We start from the raw sequence: 15,148 nt of genomic DNA on the forward strand, positions 1-15,148 counted from the left end.
AGTAAAGACAAATCCAGAGGATTGGCTTCATCTCCTCATAGGAGACCACAATACTTACTGGCTTAGGTTATCATCATATGAGTTTAATACACATGCTATGTAAGAAATAGTCAGGAGTGCAGATACTATTTTAAGCTTTCCCTCAATAATGGTGAAGGAGCTAATGCTTAAAGGAAAGGCTAGCAAAAATAATTTAGAGAAAAGGCCCTCTGTTGAAGAGCCAAGCATACAGATTTTTGGAATGGAATGTAAACACTTGGATTGCCAAGTTATTTGGCAACTGAAGTTCTACAGGGAGAAATTTAATGAATCCTGATGCTATAATGATGATTTTTTAGGTGAGGGCTTGCTCAAAATATTCTCCTGTCTAATGGAAAGGATGTAATACTTTTCCTCTCCCATTTTAAGTAGAAGAGTTGACTGACTGGTGGTTCAATTGTTGAAGATGCCTCTGTTCATCTCCAACTAGTTTCGTTCCTTCCCCTTTGTCTTCCTTTCTCTTTTTACTCTTTCCAAGAGGAATTACTCCTTAACCTTACCCCCATCTCCAGTCTGCTTTTTTTATTACTTATTATGTTTTGCTATTTTTCTTAGAAGACTGAGCACCCTTTTGGGTTTCTATCTATAAGAGAAAGAATGGTTGATATACAAAGGTGGGGAAATGATTTCATTATATAATTAGGTACCTTATTTTATTCATGTATTTATTTATGTTGCCCTGCCTTTGTTTGGAATATATATTCTGGCAAGTACATTTGCACATACATATATGTACACCTAACAGTATCAAGCAAATATACTTTTTGGTGAATCCCCAAGACTTATTTCTGCTGGAATTGGCAACCTAAATTCACAAGATGAAAAAAGTGGGAATTGCACAGGAATTTTTGTCTGTATTGATATGATCTTTCTGTCTACTCTTCCTTGTTTTAAATTCAGCCATCTTCCCTTCTCTTAGAGAGGTAGCTACCTGGAGTAGTGGTAGAATTGCTACCTGTTTTGTCCAATAATGGGCTAGATAGGAATGTAAGGTATTTGTTTATCTATCTATTATTTATCTATGAACAAGACATCAAGACTGAATAAGACATTTGCTTTTGTAACTTTGCACATACAAAAGGAGGATGAGAAAATGTTTCTAAAAGAACATCCCAAACTACTCTTGATATGGGGACTCTAGTCCATTGATCATTTCATTGCAAAAAAATATATGTAAAATACATATAATGTCACATAAAGATAAAGAAATGACATGGAAGAAAAGAAACACAGTTCTTACATGCTGGTCTTCAAACTGGTCTCCACCGAATGCTGCCACACATGGTTTGATTCCTCCCGTTCCAAGAGCAATCAGAGACAGGCCCGTCATTGACAAAATCCTTCAAATAAGGATGAAAATCTCAGCACCATAAAAAGACTTGGGGGTAGAACAGGGGAAGTCTTGGAGGGGGGGGGTAGAGCTGCTAACTCTATAACAGAGTCTTTTGAATCATGTTAGTGAGGACTGTTAAGCAGTATGCCCAAATCCTGCAATAGGAATCATGCAAGAAGGTTATCCTTTCCCATTTCTATCCAATGGACTTTTAGCCAACAAAATGAGAAAAAATCAAGTTGGATCAGTAAAGTCTTATAAGATGGATCAGTAATGCTTTATAAGTCTTTAGTCTCAAAAACATGCCAGAAAAGAAGTTGAAATGAGATCACAATTTTGGATGGATCTGTAGCTTATTGCCTTTTGTATCATGGCACTGAGCTATTCCATTCATTTGTAAGTTCTTGAGGTGTAGACTCAGTTTATGACTCATTATGATGTCATTACCAGCTAATGACAGTAGGAGAAATTTTTCTATTAAAAAGTGAAAGTGGCAGAACCAGCTTTCTTATATCTCTTCCCAGTGAATAGGTTTTCCCAGTGCAAACTTTGCAGCAATAGACCATGATCTAACAACTATTTGACTTTTATGCTATGTTTGGCATTAAGTGCACACATTCTCTCAAAGGTATGCAAAGAAAAGGCTGGCTGTTATAATGTATCACCATTGAAGCCCACTTAGCACTGTATTGGTGGGGGTGGAGACAGGTTGTGAACAAGACATCTGCTCTGGCAATGCTGATGGAGCAGAGGTGCTAACAAATGCCCCCAAATATTATGTACCAGTACTAATATGTATACTATATTCAAGAGCAATATTGATGGTGTTTCAACATTCTAGAAGAATGGTTGTTGGGACTTGAAACTGAATCTGGGACTAGATCATCTGGAATTTGCCTCCCACTATCACATATGAAATGCAAATAAATTCCTCAGCCCGGTGCAGCAAAATCACACTTAATCATTCTGGAATAAGACTATGGAACACAGTTGTTAAGAAAGATGCGCTTTTCAATGAGTTTAAGGAAGTTGTATAAATTTTATTTCTTTATGCAACCTTTGGAAAGCTGAAGTTTATTGCTATTTAATTTATTTTTAGCACTATTTTTGTATGCTAAACTGCCCAATAACTGAAACCATCTGGATAGTGTAGAGCAGTGGTGACGAACCTATGGCACGCGTGCCAGAGGCACCACTCAGAGCCCTCTCTGTGGGCACATGCACCATTGCCCCAGCCCCACCTTCCCCCATAGCCCCCTCCTCACCAGCAGACCCCCGGAGGAGAGTCGCTCCCAGGTGCAACCTGTGCAGAGCAGCGCAGCCAAGGACATGGCAGCCAGGCAGTAGGGACAAGACTCCGCCCTCGCACCCCATCGCGCGCAAATGCTGCGCAGGGTGGAGAGTGTGGCTGCCATGGTGCTGCAAGGCTGCCTGGGTGATCTGCTGTGGCGGGCCATGGAGGTGGCCCTGTGGGCGGGGGCAGGGCAGTTTTCAGCACTCGGTCTCTAAAAGGTTTGCCATCACTGGTGTAGAGTGTAGACAATTAAAAATTACAAAATACAAAACAATTGTATCAAATAAATGTGATAGTAATTGATTGATTGTTTCTTATGTTTCCTTGAATAATGAATTAATTTGGGAAATAATACTTCTGAGGAAACAAAAGCTGCCCAAGCTGTCTTTTGTGTCATTTGAGGTTTTCTATTGCCTTATTATTGCAGTCCCTTGTTTTACTCAAAAAATGTATTCCTGAATGAAAATAACTTCTACAGAGGAGTGTGGCATGTTGATGAAACTAAGATGGCAAGATCCGAGGTGGTTGAGATTTGGGTTGGAGTAAATCAGTTCCCTTAGGACTATGAATTCCTCATGACTGCAAACCCATGTCTCTTGAGACCAAGTACAATATACCAGAAATAACATTTTTCCTCAGTTTTTTAAGCATTGTTACTTTCTTTTTAGGTAATTTTTTTTATTCCAGGAGATATTGAACTTTGTGATTCCACACCTAGGTCACCTAGCATTCTTTAATTCATTTTGAATTTAGCCAATTCAAACATTTATGGAAAATACTTTTTATGTTGTCTTGGGATTATATAGGTTCCAACTAGAAATAATCAAAAGTTGGCCTGTATGGCACTTTATGCCATATACCACCAGCCAAATCATGATCTCCATGATAAAATTTGCACTTCACATCACATAAAGAGCAACATTATTTAATTTTAATATAATTTTCCATGTTTATGATTTTTCATCAAATGCACGAACAAAGCTCCTTGCATGATTTTTCCAACTCAAATAGTATTAAGCTTCCTGGTGTGTCCAAGAACTTTGGCCTTCAGTTTCTATCAATCCCAGCCAAAATGGCCAATGGCAAGAGATTAGGTGAATTATAGTCAAAATATTTAGAGGCAACCTGATTATAACACGACTGATTTTGCAGCAACATTACAAAATTGAATTTATAGGATTCTAAGGTGACTGCACAGACTCTTCATTTCTGAGAAATGAACACACTTGAAAACACTTTATATTTGTATGTATTTCCTCTGAAATAGTAAACAAAATCCCCTTATCATGCTGAATAGCGATGTTCAAGGGCCCCTCAGTCATATATAGAGACTAATCAGCGGCTGAGTGGTGAACTCCAAGCAGTGCTCTTACCACTGAAACACATGAAGGTTAGTCTGGAAGAAATCTTTCACCCTAAGAATCAAGACTATCAGATCTTCAAAAAGTAGGCACTGGAAGCTGTCAAGGCTATGATATCCAGACATGACAGGGATAAAACTCATTGTGCCCAGATAACAAAAAGTTCCGACAGAGTCACATAATGCTCACAACAAGGTGCATTTGAATGCACTGCTCATTAATACAAGCTAATTAATAGTAACATTATCAAAACACAGCAGGCCCATTTCTTCATTACTTACACATGAGCAATCTGGTTTCCCACATTTGGCATTGCCCCAACTGATTTGATCACGTGCCCAATAACGTAAACAATGGAGAGATAAATGATTGTTCTGTGGAGGAAAAGAAGAAAAAGTGGGTAAACCTTATCAGCCAAAGACAGGTGCATTTATAATCAGAAAGCCAAATACATGTCTGTGGTTCCTGATAGGGAAGAGACAAGCATTTTTCTGCTGCTGGGATATCTACCAAAATTACAACTCTTCTTTCTTTGTTGCTCTTGTACGTGTTGGGGGGAAAAGCTATTGCTGAACAGAAAAGTGAGGTAAAGCACTATGGTTCCTCTTAAGATTCGCAATTTCTCTTCCCTGGTTATGGATCCCGCATTCCTCTGAATTGTTCCTGACAATACAAATGGGTTAACCTATAAGAAAGGTAAAGTCTATATGCAGTAGACAGCGTATTTCATTCTTACTTGTACTTTCCCAGCCAGGAGTCAGCAATGAAGGCACCAATGACTGGTGTGAAGTAACACAAACTTGAGAAAGCATGGTATACAGATGTGGAAGTTGTTTCATCCCAATGCAAGAAGTAGAGAAAATACAAAGTCAAGACAGCTGTGGGAAGAAACACAACAACAATAAAAATAATGGATATCACAAATATTTATTGAGGTATTTTATATAACGGACCATGTTGTTGAAGTGACTCTGTGAGGCTAACCATACACAAAAACATAATACAAAGTAAACATAAATGAATAACAGTATAAAAGGCCTCTAAGGATAAGACTCAATCAATAATAAGGTAAGACCTCGTTGGCTTTGAACAACTAGTTGACCTTCAAGCCACATCCAAATATTTAGAGCTTTCTGAAAAGCTGGTTAAGGTCAGAGTCAATCTAAAGGGTATGGGATTCCAAATTTCTGCCACATTGTGACAGAAATGGTCTACTTTCTGGATCCCACTAGATGACTTTCTTTATCTGGAAGTCAAAGCAAACTTCTCTGATTTAGTACAACAAACAAAACTTGGCCCTGTGACATGAAAGGTATGATAGATGACAACTAGCACCTTGATTTGCACTTGAAACCACACTGAAGTCAGTTCATCTCATGGAACAGAGATGCAACAGGGGCATATTGAGGTCCATCCATAATTGCTGATGTCAATGCATTCTAAACCAGTTGCAGCTTCTGGATGTTCTTCAAGGATAGTGCCCACATAGAGCACATTGTATAGTCTATTTGGAAATTCCCAGTCTTAAGCCTGAGGAACTCCACCACCTATCTGGTCACATTCAAGGAGTTCAGGCAGGAGTACTGCAGTTTAGCAAGGAGACTAGTACAGAAGCGAAAGTCCTAAGTGTTCCTGAGAGCCCAAGTTCATAAACAAGGTGCCACATCCAATTTTCTATGAAGCAGTGCTTCTTAATGTCACCAGAGTATTCTGAATGACCATAGCTTCTCCACATCTCTGCCCTGGGCTCTTAACTGATACTACCCATAAAACACAGGGAGGCATATTTCTGAAAGTGGATTTTCCCTTTCTATATCCATCCAGGCCTCCAAAATGTATGATAGTATTTAGGTCCAGTTTATAATACTGTAGTAGGTTGTTGGTAGTATTATATTATCCCTTTCAGGAACACCACATCAGCAAACAGATGCTACAAGAAACAATAGAACTCTATTGATATAAGCAATAGTAACAGAATCTTGAAAATCTGACATCATTGTCCCTCCATTCGTCTTACATCAAAAAGAGTTACATCAGATGCCATTCAAGTTTGTTTCTGAGATTTTCTTTCTTTCCTGCACTGAAATCATGTTTTTCTAACTGCCACAGTCTTTCTCCAGGGTTATGTCTATGATTCTCTATCTATTGCCACTTGATAATAGCTTTGTGCCTTTAACAGTAACAGAAGAAACAAAGTTTATCAGTGGCAGAAAAATAGAATGATGAACAAAATGGCCTTTCTGAATGTTGACCATCATCCCAGAGATAAACTCATAGGGCCTACCACAGGAGAAAAGTTGGAGAAATTAGTTATTAAGATGGCTTCTCAGTCCAGGCATCCTTCCAGATGTGTGATGGGTCATCCATTTTTGGACTCTCCGGACAACCACTAGATGAGAGCAAACAAATATAGAAAATTCTAATGCCTTTTAACCATCTGGTAGTCATCTGCATTTTTGCAATCTAGATCTGGTAGCACTAGATAAGTGGATTTTCATGCCCAGGATTCTGAGCAATAATATGATGGCTGAAGACTTCTGGGAATTGAATGCCCTACATCTGGAAAATGTCATGGTTGAGAAAGTCTGGCTAGGCCAACAGTTTCTTCCTCAGACTTCAGTTCTGTTCCCATCTTCTGCAGAACATTCTTTAAAACAACCTTTATTTTGCCGCCAGCATTCTATATTTATGATCCTTCTGTCTATCACATTAGCATTTGCATTTAGCACAGACCATTAAGATTTATAAATCTGACTGAGATCTTGGGTGAGAAATCAAGCAAAACGCTTTTTCCCCAATTCCAGCCATCAATTTCTTTCTGCCTTTCTTCCACCTAAATAAATGGAAAAAGCATCTGACTTTTCCTGAGAAAAAGGCTGTAAAAACCTACCTTTCATTCCATAGTAGGAGAAGCGCTCACAAAATTCATTCACTACAATGAAAGCGATGCTGAGAGGATAGTGGGTGCCACATATTCTCTAAAGAAGCCGAGCAGAAAGAGGTTGGGTTATGTATTGTATACACGTCACTTGATCATTTGCACAGTTGATACAATGGTGCTCACAGAAAGCAGGTTTTGAAACCGAAACATCTATTTGTACAACAAAATGAAAAAGACAGGTATGTCTGTGAAGAAACAAGGAAGTGTTCAAGGAAACACTTAAAAGGTCAGTAAAGTCATGCTTCAAATAGTGAAGTTCAACACATTAAGTGAATGTTAAATAGAATTTAAGAATCTTGAAAATATTATATAAATATTACATATGTTTGTGTGTGTATATAGGCGTATGCACACACACACACACACACACACAGACATATATACAAATAGAATAGAATAGAATAGAATAGAATAGAATAGAATAGAATAGAATAGAATAGAATAGAATGCAAATATATAAAGGCAAAACATTTTTTGGGGGGTGACGGATGAGCTTAGTGAATGTCCACAGGTTTCTATAAAATGTCTGTGACTAATCTGGGCTCTTGGTGTAATCTAGAAACAAATCCCCACATGGGGTGTTATTTTTCTTCCTCCAGCATGTGCAGAGTAATTGTGTCAGCAGAGAAAATATGGGAAACAGGAACCTAACAATTTCAGTGTCAGGAGGATCCGAGAATCACACACCAAAGGCCAGCCACATGCTTAAGTACATAATGGTCACATTATTATTTTCACAGTCCAGCCTTCATTTTTGTCCTCATATTTGTAAGGCTTCACTGCACTGTAAGAAAACAAAGCAGACTGGCACTTTTCCTAGTCCACTTCTACAACATTTTTGCAGTGCTATCCCATGACATGCAGGGGCATTAGATCCTGCAAAGAGAGAGAAAAACCTATTTGACATGGAGAAAGCTTCAGTCTTCCAGTGCCAATAAGGGATGAGTCTGCCATGGAGGGTGTTGTGTCCTGAGCCTGCAAGAGCTGACAGCAGGCTCAGAATTGTTGCAAATGGTCCCGGGCAATCCCAAAAGCTGCCCAGGATCAGACAGAGTGGCACCAGCCTTGTGCGCATGCAAGGCGCGAAAAAGGGTAAATTTCTATTGGTTCACACTGTCTGGGTTTCAGGCACTATAAAAGGCCTGCGTGCCTTTTGCTGCTTGCTTGGTTGTAGGAGTGTGTAATAAAGAGTTTGTTGTTTTCACCATGCGTCTGCGTCAATTGCTAGCGAACCGAAAACACAACAGAGGGGTTATTTAAATGGGAGTTCAGATACACATTTACAAATTGTGATTTTTTAAGTTCAGGTTTGAATGTTAACAAAAAGCTCCTGAGGCAATACAGGTAGGCCTGTTAAAGTCACTCAAGGACACTTCCCTGAAGGAACAGGGAAATGGGGCAGTTGGGGAAGGTGATTTATAGTATCAAAGCAGTGTTTCAACCTACATGGATTTGATTGTACATAGAGAATGCCAAAATATACAATGTACATGCCCATCTGATTCTTTCTACGCATTCCGGAAAACTGGTTGGCAAGTGAGGGGAGGATTAGAGATCTTGAACATACACAAAAGGACTCCTACGCAGGTTGATACAAGCTCTCCATTATGGATTGACAAATCTGTCCATTGCAAGTTGTTTGTTTTTTTCCTTTCTCATCTTAGGCTCTTTTTACCCTGTTTTCCCACCAGTTTACAAACATATTAATGTACACACACACACGCACACACAAGCATATGTATTATGCATTTCTCATACATGCCATTTGTATACAAATTTTTCCAATATAAATATTTCAGGAACTAATTTCCAACCAGATAGTGTACTATCATATATTCTGTTCAATAAAGTGTGCACAAGTTTTATGGCTGGAGTACTGTATTGCATATCCTATCAAAATATAATTGAGTTTTGCTTCATAGGTTAATTTGGGGGATGTGAATTGAGCGAGTCTGCAGTGAAATAGAAATGAAAGATATTTCCTACCCATTCCTATTTTCCATATCAGTTGCATACAAGTTAAATGATGAAGATTCAAAGGCTGGAATTGGATGCTACTAAGTCACTCTCTTCTACACACATTCATTAGAGCATCTATAAAGACTGTTTGTGTTATAGGCTGCATATTATTGTGCTATTAAAACTGGATGAATCCAGTGTTAAGATTGTTTCATACCACAGCTAGCTGCTGAACCCTAACACCCATTTTGTATCCTATTAGGGCTCATTTCATCTTTTAAAAAATTAACTGAATAATAATATTATTATTTCAACCTGAAAATCCTCACAGCTTTGCTTACACACAGTACGCTGACATATAAGAAGACAATACACCCTTTACAGTCACTGAAGAAGTTTTTTTATGGGTATCAATGCTTTGCCTTCAATAAAATTAGAAGAGAGATATAACAACATTCCAGGTCAAGAATGAATGTGCCTCTGGCAACTGGGTGACATAGTCACACATGTGTTATTGTGCTGTCTTTTCTACATGGACTGGCTTTCAGTCATTAATGGTCCCAATGCTATCATACTGTTCTGGCAGGTGAGATGTAGACAAAGTATTATTCTAGTTGATGGTCAAGAGCATCCTTTATAGCTAAGATTTGAATCATTGCTAACATCATATGAAGAATAACACCTTTAGTTCATCAACTCCCCCCCCCAAATATGCAGATGCTCCTCCTGCACCATGGAAAAGCTTGATTTGTTTAGCATTTATTTCCAATTTTTGTATCGTTTATTCAATTTCTATTTTACATGTATACTCCTTTTGGGACATGGCCATCCATTTTAGCTTTAGCTTACAAAACGTATTAACTATAATGCATGAACCATGAGGTTCAGGATGACATTGGGATTTACAGAGCATGAAAAATAGAACTGAAAATAAAAACTGGACTGACAAATTGAATGGATGTTTCCTAATCAAGCAGAGCGTTCATACCTCAGATGAGGATACAGCTCCATAAAGCAATTATGTTTCAAAGTCCAATTACAAGTTTTTCGTATAAAGAAAAAATATGGGTTGGTAAAGAAGCTGTAGGAAGGGTGCTTTATATATCCTTCAGCCACTTTTTTTCCACTTTGAAGTCCCTTTTCGGGCATTGCTTTCTCTTAGCTCAGATTATGGTTACAGATTAAATACAGAAGACACACTTCTAATAACTGAGAAAAAAATCCTAATAATCCAGAACATTATTGTATACTTGGTTCAAAATTACTTTTGCTTTATTAATTTGCAAAGGGCACTCTTATGATTCTGGTATGGAATTGTTCTCTGATTTTGCTTGCCACCCTGAAAGACTGCAGTTTCTTAGCTTGTCCATTTTATATTTCCACTAGTTCCTCTGGCATACCTTTTTTATGGAATAATCACACCTGGCATAGTTTTCAAGTACAACATAGAAGTAAAAAAAAAAAAAAGCAGTACATTTTTTTTGTTTCAGAGCATTTCATAACTGCTAAAAATTTATAAGAAATCTCACCTGCCATTCAACCATTACATATATTGGACTTTATTCACAAATGTTCTTACATGCATGTATGGATGTGCTTAAAGTTGCAGTCTCTCATTCATAAAGAGAATTAGAGGGAAAACTTGAACGTGAGAAAAATAGCAGTTAAATATTGTTTCTGTAATGCAATTATTCTTAGTTTATGGCCTCCTTCAACAGACCATGGATATTGCTCTTAGGAAAAGCAGTACAAACACTTGATTATCTATTCTTTGAGATAATTCCAGCATTGATCCATATATTCACACCAATGACTGATTTAATGCTTCCCTCCATTAATCCATAAATGTGCAAGTAACAAACTACACGGAATGAAAAGGCTTGATCTGATTAAGTTTTAAATTAAAGGGCTTTTCAAAATATTCATTTGCATATGCAATGAATAGGTAAAATTACTCATTTCTTACATAAGACCGGTTTCCTCCGAGAAGCACTCATTTAGGAGTTATTTGCATTTCTCAGAACAATTAAAAACTCCTTGGCATGAGAATGCTTCTGTGCCTACCATTTTCTTTTCCTTTAAAATATTACAATTTTTAAATGTTATTAATGTTTTTAATTGAGAAGCAGAATGGTTCCCTGCTATACTACTTCAGCCTATAAACTTTCACTGAGAACTGCATCCCATTTTAATTAAGCTTGAAGTCAACCAGGTTATTCCTTCTTCTCTATCTGCAACAATACCCTGTCTCTTTTCAATCTTTTTGCCTTTTACAAATCTATTTAACATTTATTTTATCTGTTTCTTTAAAGGTTCTCTGTTGTTTGAGAAGGAAATCTCCTTTATATAGTTATCTTATTTTACTGGGGAATCGTCATTCCATAACTGCAGTTCTGCTCTCTTTCTCCTTCTTGCAGCTGTTTATAAATTAGTCTTCTCCATCTTCATATCCTCCAAATGTTCAGGTTAGAAGACGCTTCCATAAATTGCTCTTTCACTACCTGAAGGCACAATATCAAATTACTGGTGCTGGATCAAGACTAATACAAATATACCCTCAAGAATAAATCCATTCATTTTTCATAATCAGGGTCTAGGAAGGTCTGAAAATTCAACCTCAAAAACCAAACACCATTACAGACAGCAGCAAAAATATGAACGTAGCACTAACTTAAAATACCACTGTAGTGCAGCTGTTTGGGGCTGAAATTTCCACTGTTGAAATACACTGCATGATGACTTAGGATCTCATCAACTTCCCCTCTAGATCTATTTTATACTTCAAAAAAGGAAAATTCTTGGAATGCATTTCCCAACTGAAAATGTCTACAATGCAAATTCCTAGAGTGCAATTTTTGGCAGCAGAGCGATTATTCCAAAGAAGCCACCAGTTCTATTTCCCCACCTTCACTTTTTTTAAAAAAAAAAAAAAAACTTACTTTTTAATAGATTAATCAAGGAAACGTTTCATTCCAAATTTTTAAAGCTAATATCAATTCTAGGCAATTTTGAGACCAGGACACAGCAGCGACAGAAATAACAGATGCTTTCATGAAGTTAAAAGAAATAATGAAAACAAAGCTCTGCAGATACATACCGGAGATATTTTCTCAGGAGGACTAACACTTTTTGGAGGATCGGATCCTGCAGAAACAGAAAGAAATAAAGCCTTTTTAGGGTCTCCTTTCTCCGAGAGGTCCATCCTCTTTATTGTTCTCTTTTTTAAAAAAATCTGTCTCATATAACTCCTTGCTGTCACACTGAGTTGGCTGGGAAGATTTCCAACTATGTGGTTTGGAGTTTAGTTCAGTTTTATGTTAACCCTGATTGTGCACCTTTCTGTCAGGCTGAGGCAGGCAGATGATGTTACTTTGAAGGGCGAGAGCAAAATTGATTTGAATGGAGCAAACAGTCCTTAAATCGGCAAAATCACAGGGCTATTCCCCCAACACCTCTGGTCACAGTGGTGCAATTTCTCTTGCTCTATGCCACTGGTGGCAAACCTATGGCACGCGTGCCAGAGGTGGCATGCAGAGCCCTCTCTGGGGGCATGTGCGCCATTGCCCCAGCCCTGCCTCCCCACATGGCCCCCTCCTCACAGCCCCCTTGGAGGAGAGTGGCCCCTGGGCACGGCCCATGCAGAGCAGCACAGCCAAGGACCTGGCAGCTGGGCAGCAGGGACAAGACTCCGCCCTCGTGCCCCGTCGTGTGCAGATGATGGTGTAGGGTATGGGCAGAGGGCGTGGCTACCATGGCACTGCAGGGCTGCCGGGGTGATCAGTGGCGGCAGTAGGTGGCCCTGTGGGGGACGGGGGCAGAGCAGGTGGGACGGGGTGGAGCTGGCAGCGGGGCGGTTTTTGGGCACTTGGTGTCTAAAACGTTCGCCATCACTGCTTTATGCAGTTTCTCTTGCTATAACATGCTTCAAGTGATCTTGTATGTTCACATCATGTCAATCAAATTGCATACTCCATGATAATTTGCACCACATAAGTTATAAGTAGGTGTGAAACATGTGTCTTTAGGCCATCTTTGTGCTAATGGTAGGATTGCTGCTAGGGAGCAAAGACTTCTCTGTCTATTTAAAAGGAGCTGGCTGAACCAAACCAACCCCTCCCCCAAAAACCCCTCATTAAGATCTCGAAGCAAAGATGCACTGTGAGGGGTTTTTTTCCTGTTCATTTGCTACATATGTGCACGTCTCCAGGCTTTCACCAACTCTGTACAAAATTTACAATATAAAATATGAAGAGCTTCTTGTATTATTCTCTAAATCTCTTTTAATTAATAGCTTCTTATCATTACAAGCACCTATGCCACAAATGACATGACCGTTGAAGTAAAGACAAGGATAGAAAAAGCCTGAACAGCATTCTTCAAAATGAAAAAGGTCTTCTGCAGTCACAACATAAGCCTAAGACTGAAACTCAGGCTTGTCAGATGCTATATTTTTTCTATCCTGCTCTATGGAGTAGAGAGTTGGTCTCTGACAGAAGGCCACCTGAAGACACTAGAAGCATTTGAAATGTGGATTTACAGGCGGCTGTTATGTATAAGCTGGGTTGATAAGATCAGAAATGAGGAGGCGATAAACCGCCTGGGAAAGCCAAGGGAAATCATCAAAACAATTAAAAAACGAAAATTAGAATATTTCGGACATGTGATGCAACACCCAGAAAAATAAGGCATACTCCATTTAATCCTCCAGGGAAAGATTGAAGGCAAATGAGGTCCAGACAGAAGAAGAACATCGTGGCTTCAAAATCTAAGGGATTGGTTTGGACAAAACTCAGCAGCACTTTTTCGTGCGGCTGTTGATAAAAACAAGATCGCCAACATGATCGCCAACGTCCAATAACAGATATGGCACAAGAAGAAGAAGAAGATGCCTCAACTAGTGTAGGAAATGACTCTCCTCACAGAGCCTTCGGCAGAGAAAAACTGTTGTTACTCTCTTGTGTTTTGTGGGATGCTTCTCACAAGACAGTGTGCTGTGCTGCATGGGAAGCAAATATATTCTGCCTAAAAGGTAATTATTTCTCAATAGGCTATAATCTGAGTAAAGAAAACCTGGCCACAGTATTTCAGAGAAAATTCCAGAAACTGTTAGTGCTCTTTAGATGGCCCTATATTTCGGTGAAAAAAAAAATGAAGTGTGTTTTGAATGATCTAAAACAGTCTTCCTCAACTCAACACTCTCAATAAATATAATTAATTTAATTCCAGCATTACAAAATCAGTGCGGTGTAGATTTTCTTCTTTTCAAATCTAGTCTGATTTTATTAGAATCCTGGGATTCAACAACCACACTGCACAGATGATAGGCTAAGACCACATATTCAGCTGCAGAATTTATGATCATAGGGTACCCAAACTCAGGACTTTTGATTAAAAAAGTTCCATGATTTCTCCCTACTATTCTTCTTCAACAATCTAAATGCACTTCTTTCATTCTTAATATTTGGATCTAAAAACCTTTTCTGTGGTTCTGGAATTTAGTCTGGGAAGGAATTATGGGCAGCGGAAGGGGTTTTTCTAATAATGGATGTGTACGCTAATGCTGATTTCCTGGAAACCTCCATATATCACCGTTTTTGATCTCTGGTCTTTGAAAGCAGATTAGGCATGGCCAAAATTCTCTTCTTTTCTACCAACACAGAAATCCAGAGAAGAAGGAACAAAACATCACTGTCCTGTCTTGTGCAATGGCCAGTCTTTTTAGCAACAGAAATTCCCCCATAGAAGTTTCTATTCTATATTCAAAGAACTCAAACTAAAGTCATGCCTACAAAAGTGGCAGAGCTTGGCACCCGGCGTTTGTCATTCTGATGAAACCAGCAACCTCCTGCACACACTGCTGATTAGGCAGACATCAAGTGAGCAGGCAAAGTAATGATAGACAACTGTAGCAATATGTACATCATATAACTTTTCCATTTAATCCTACTCAGGCAGTTGTGAAATGTCAAGCTTGTCTACTGCGTGCTCAGGTAGCATGTAGAATGAGCTCTGGATTTATTTTTGTAGTACTCAAATCCCATGATTATTAGAGTTATATTTGTGTAGTTATTAAAATTACACCCTCGAGGGCTGGAAAAGGAAATTTCAGAAATTTAGATCTTCTCCAGCTCCATTACACAATAATGACAGATTTTTGCCTAGGCTTTTGACCAATGCCAAACTTTAATACCCTTTAATATAAATAGTAGATACACTTCTAG

General features: G+C 38.6%; 1 protein-coding gene across 1 annotated transcript in view; it reads right to left on the reverse strand.

Annotated features, from left to right (window-relative positions):
* SLC15A2 (solute carrier family 15 member 2) overlaps positions 1-12,137 on the reverse strand; it is an 88,394-nt gene extending 76,257 nt beyond the window's left edge. The window contains exons 1-5 of the mRNA XM_015818918.1: positions 12,025-12,137; positions 6,918-7,005; positions 4,764-4,905; positions 4,309-4,401; positions 1,280-1,379 (exon numbers count right to left, since the gene is read on the reverse strand). Coding sequence (XP_015674404.1) covers positions 1,280-1,379; positions 4,309-4,401; positions 4,764-4,905; positions 6,918-7,005; positions 12,025-12,129 — 528 coding nt within the window. The 5' untranslated portion in view covers positions 12,130-12,137. The remainder of the gene's footprint in view (positions 1-1,279; positions 1,380-4,308; positions 4,402-4,763; positions 4,906-6,917; positions 7,006-12,024) is intronic.
* Positions 12,138-15,148: the final 3,011 nt, after the last annotated feature.

Source organism: Protobothrops mucrosquamatus, unplaced genomic scaffold, assembly GCF_001527695.2.
Source record: "Protobothrops mucrosquamatus isolate PMUCROS unplaced genomic scaffold, P.Mucros_1.0 scaffold822, whole genome shotgun sequence".
NCBI classification, from domain to species: Eukaryota; Metazoa; Chordata; class Lepidosauria; order Squamata; family Viperidae; genus Protobothrops; species Protobothrops mucrosquamatus.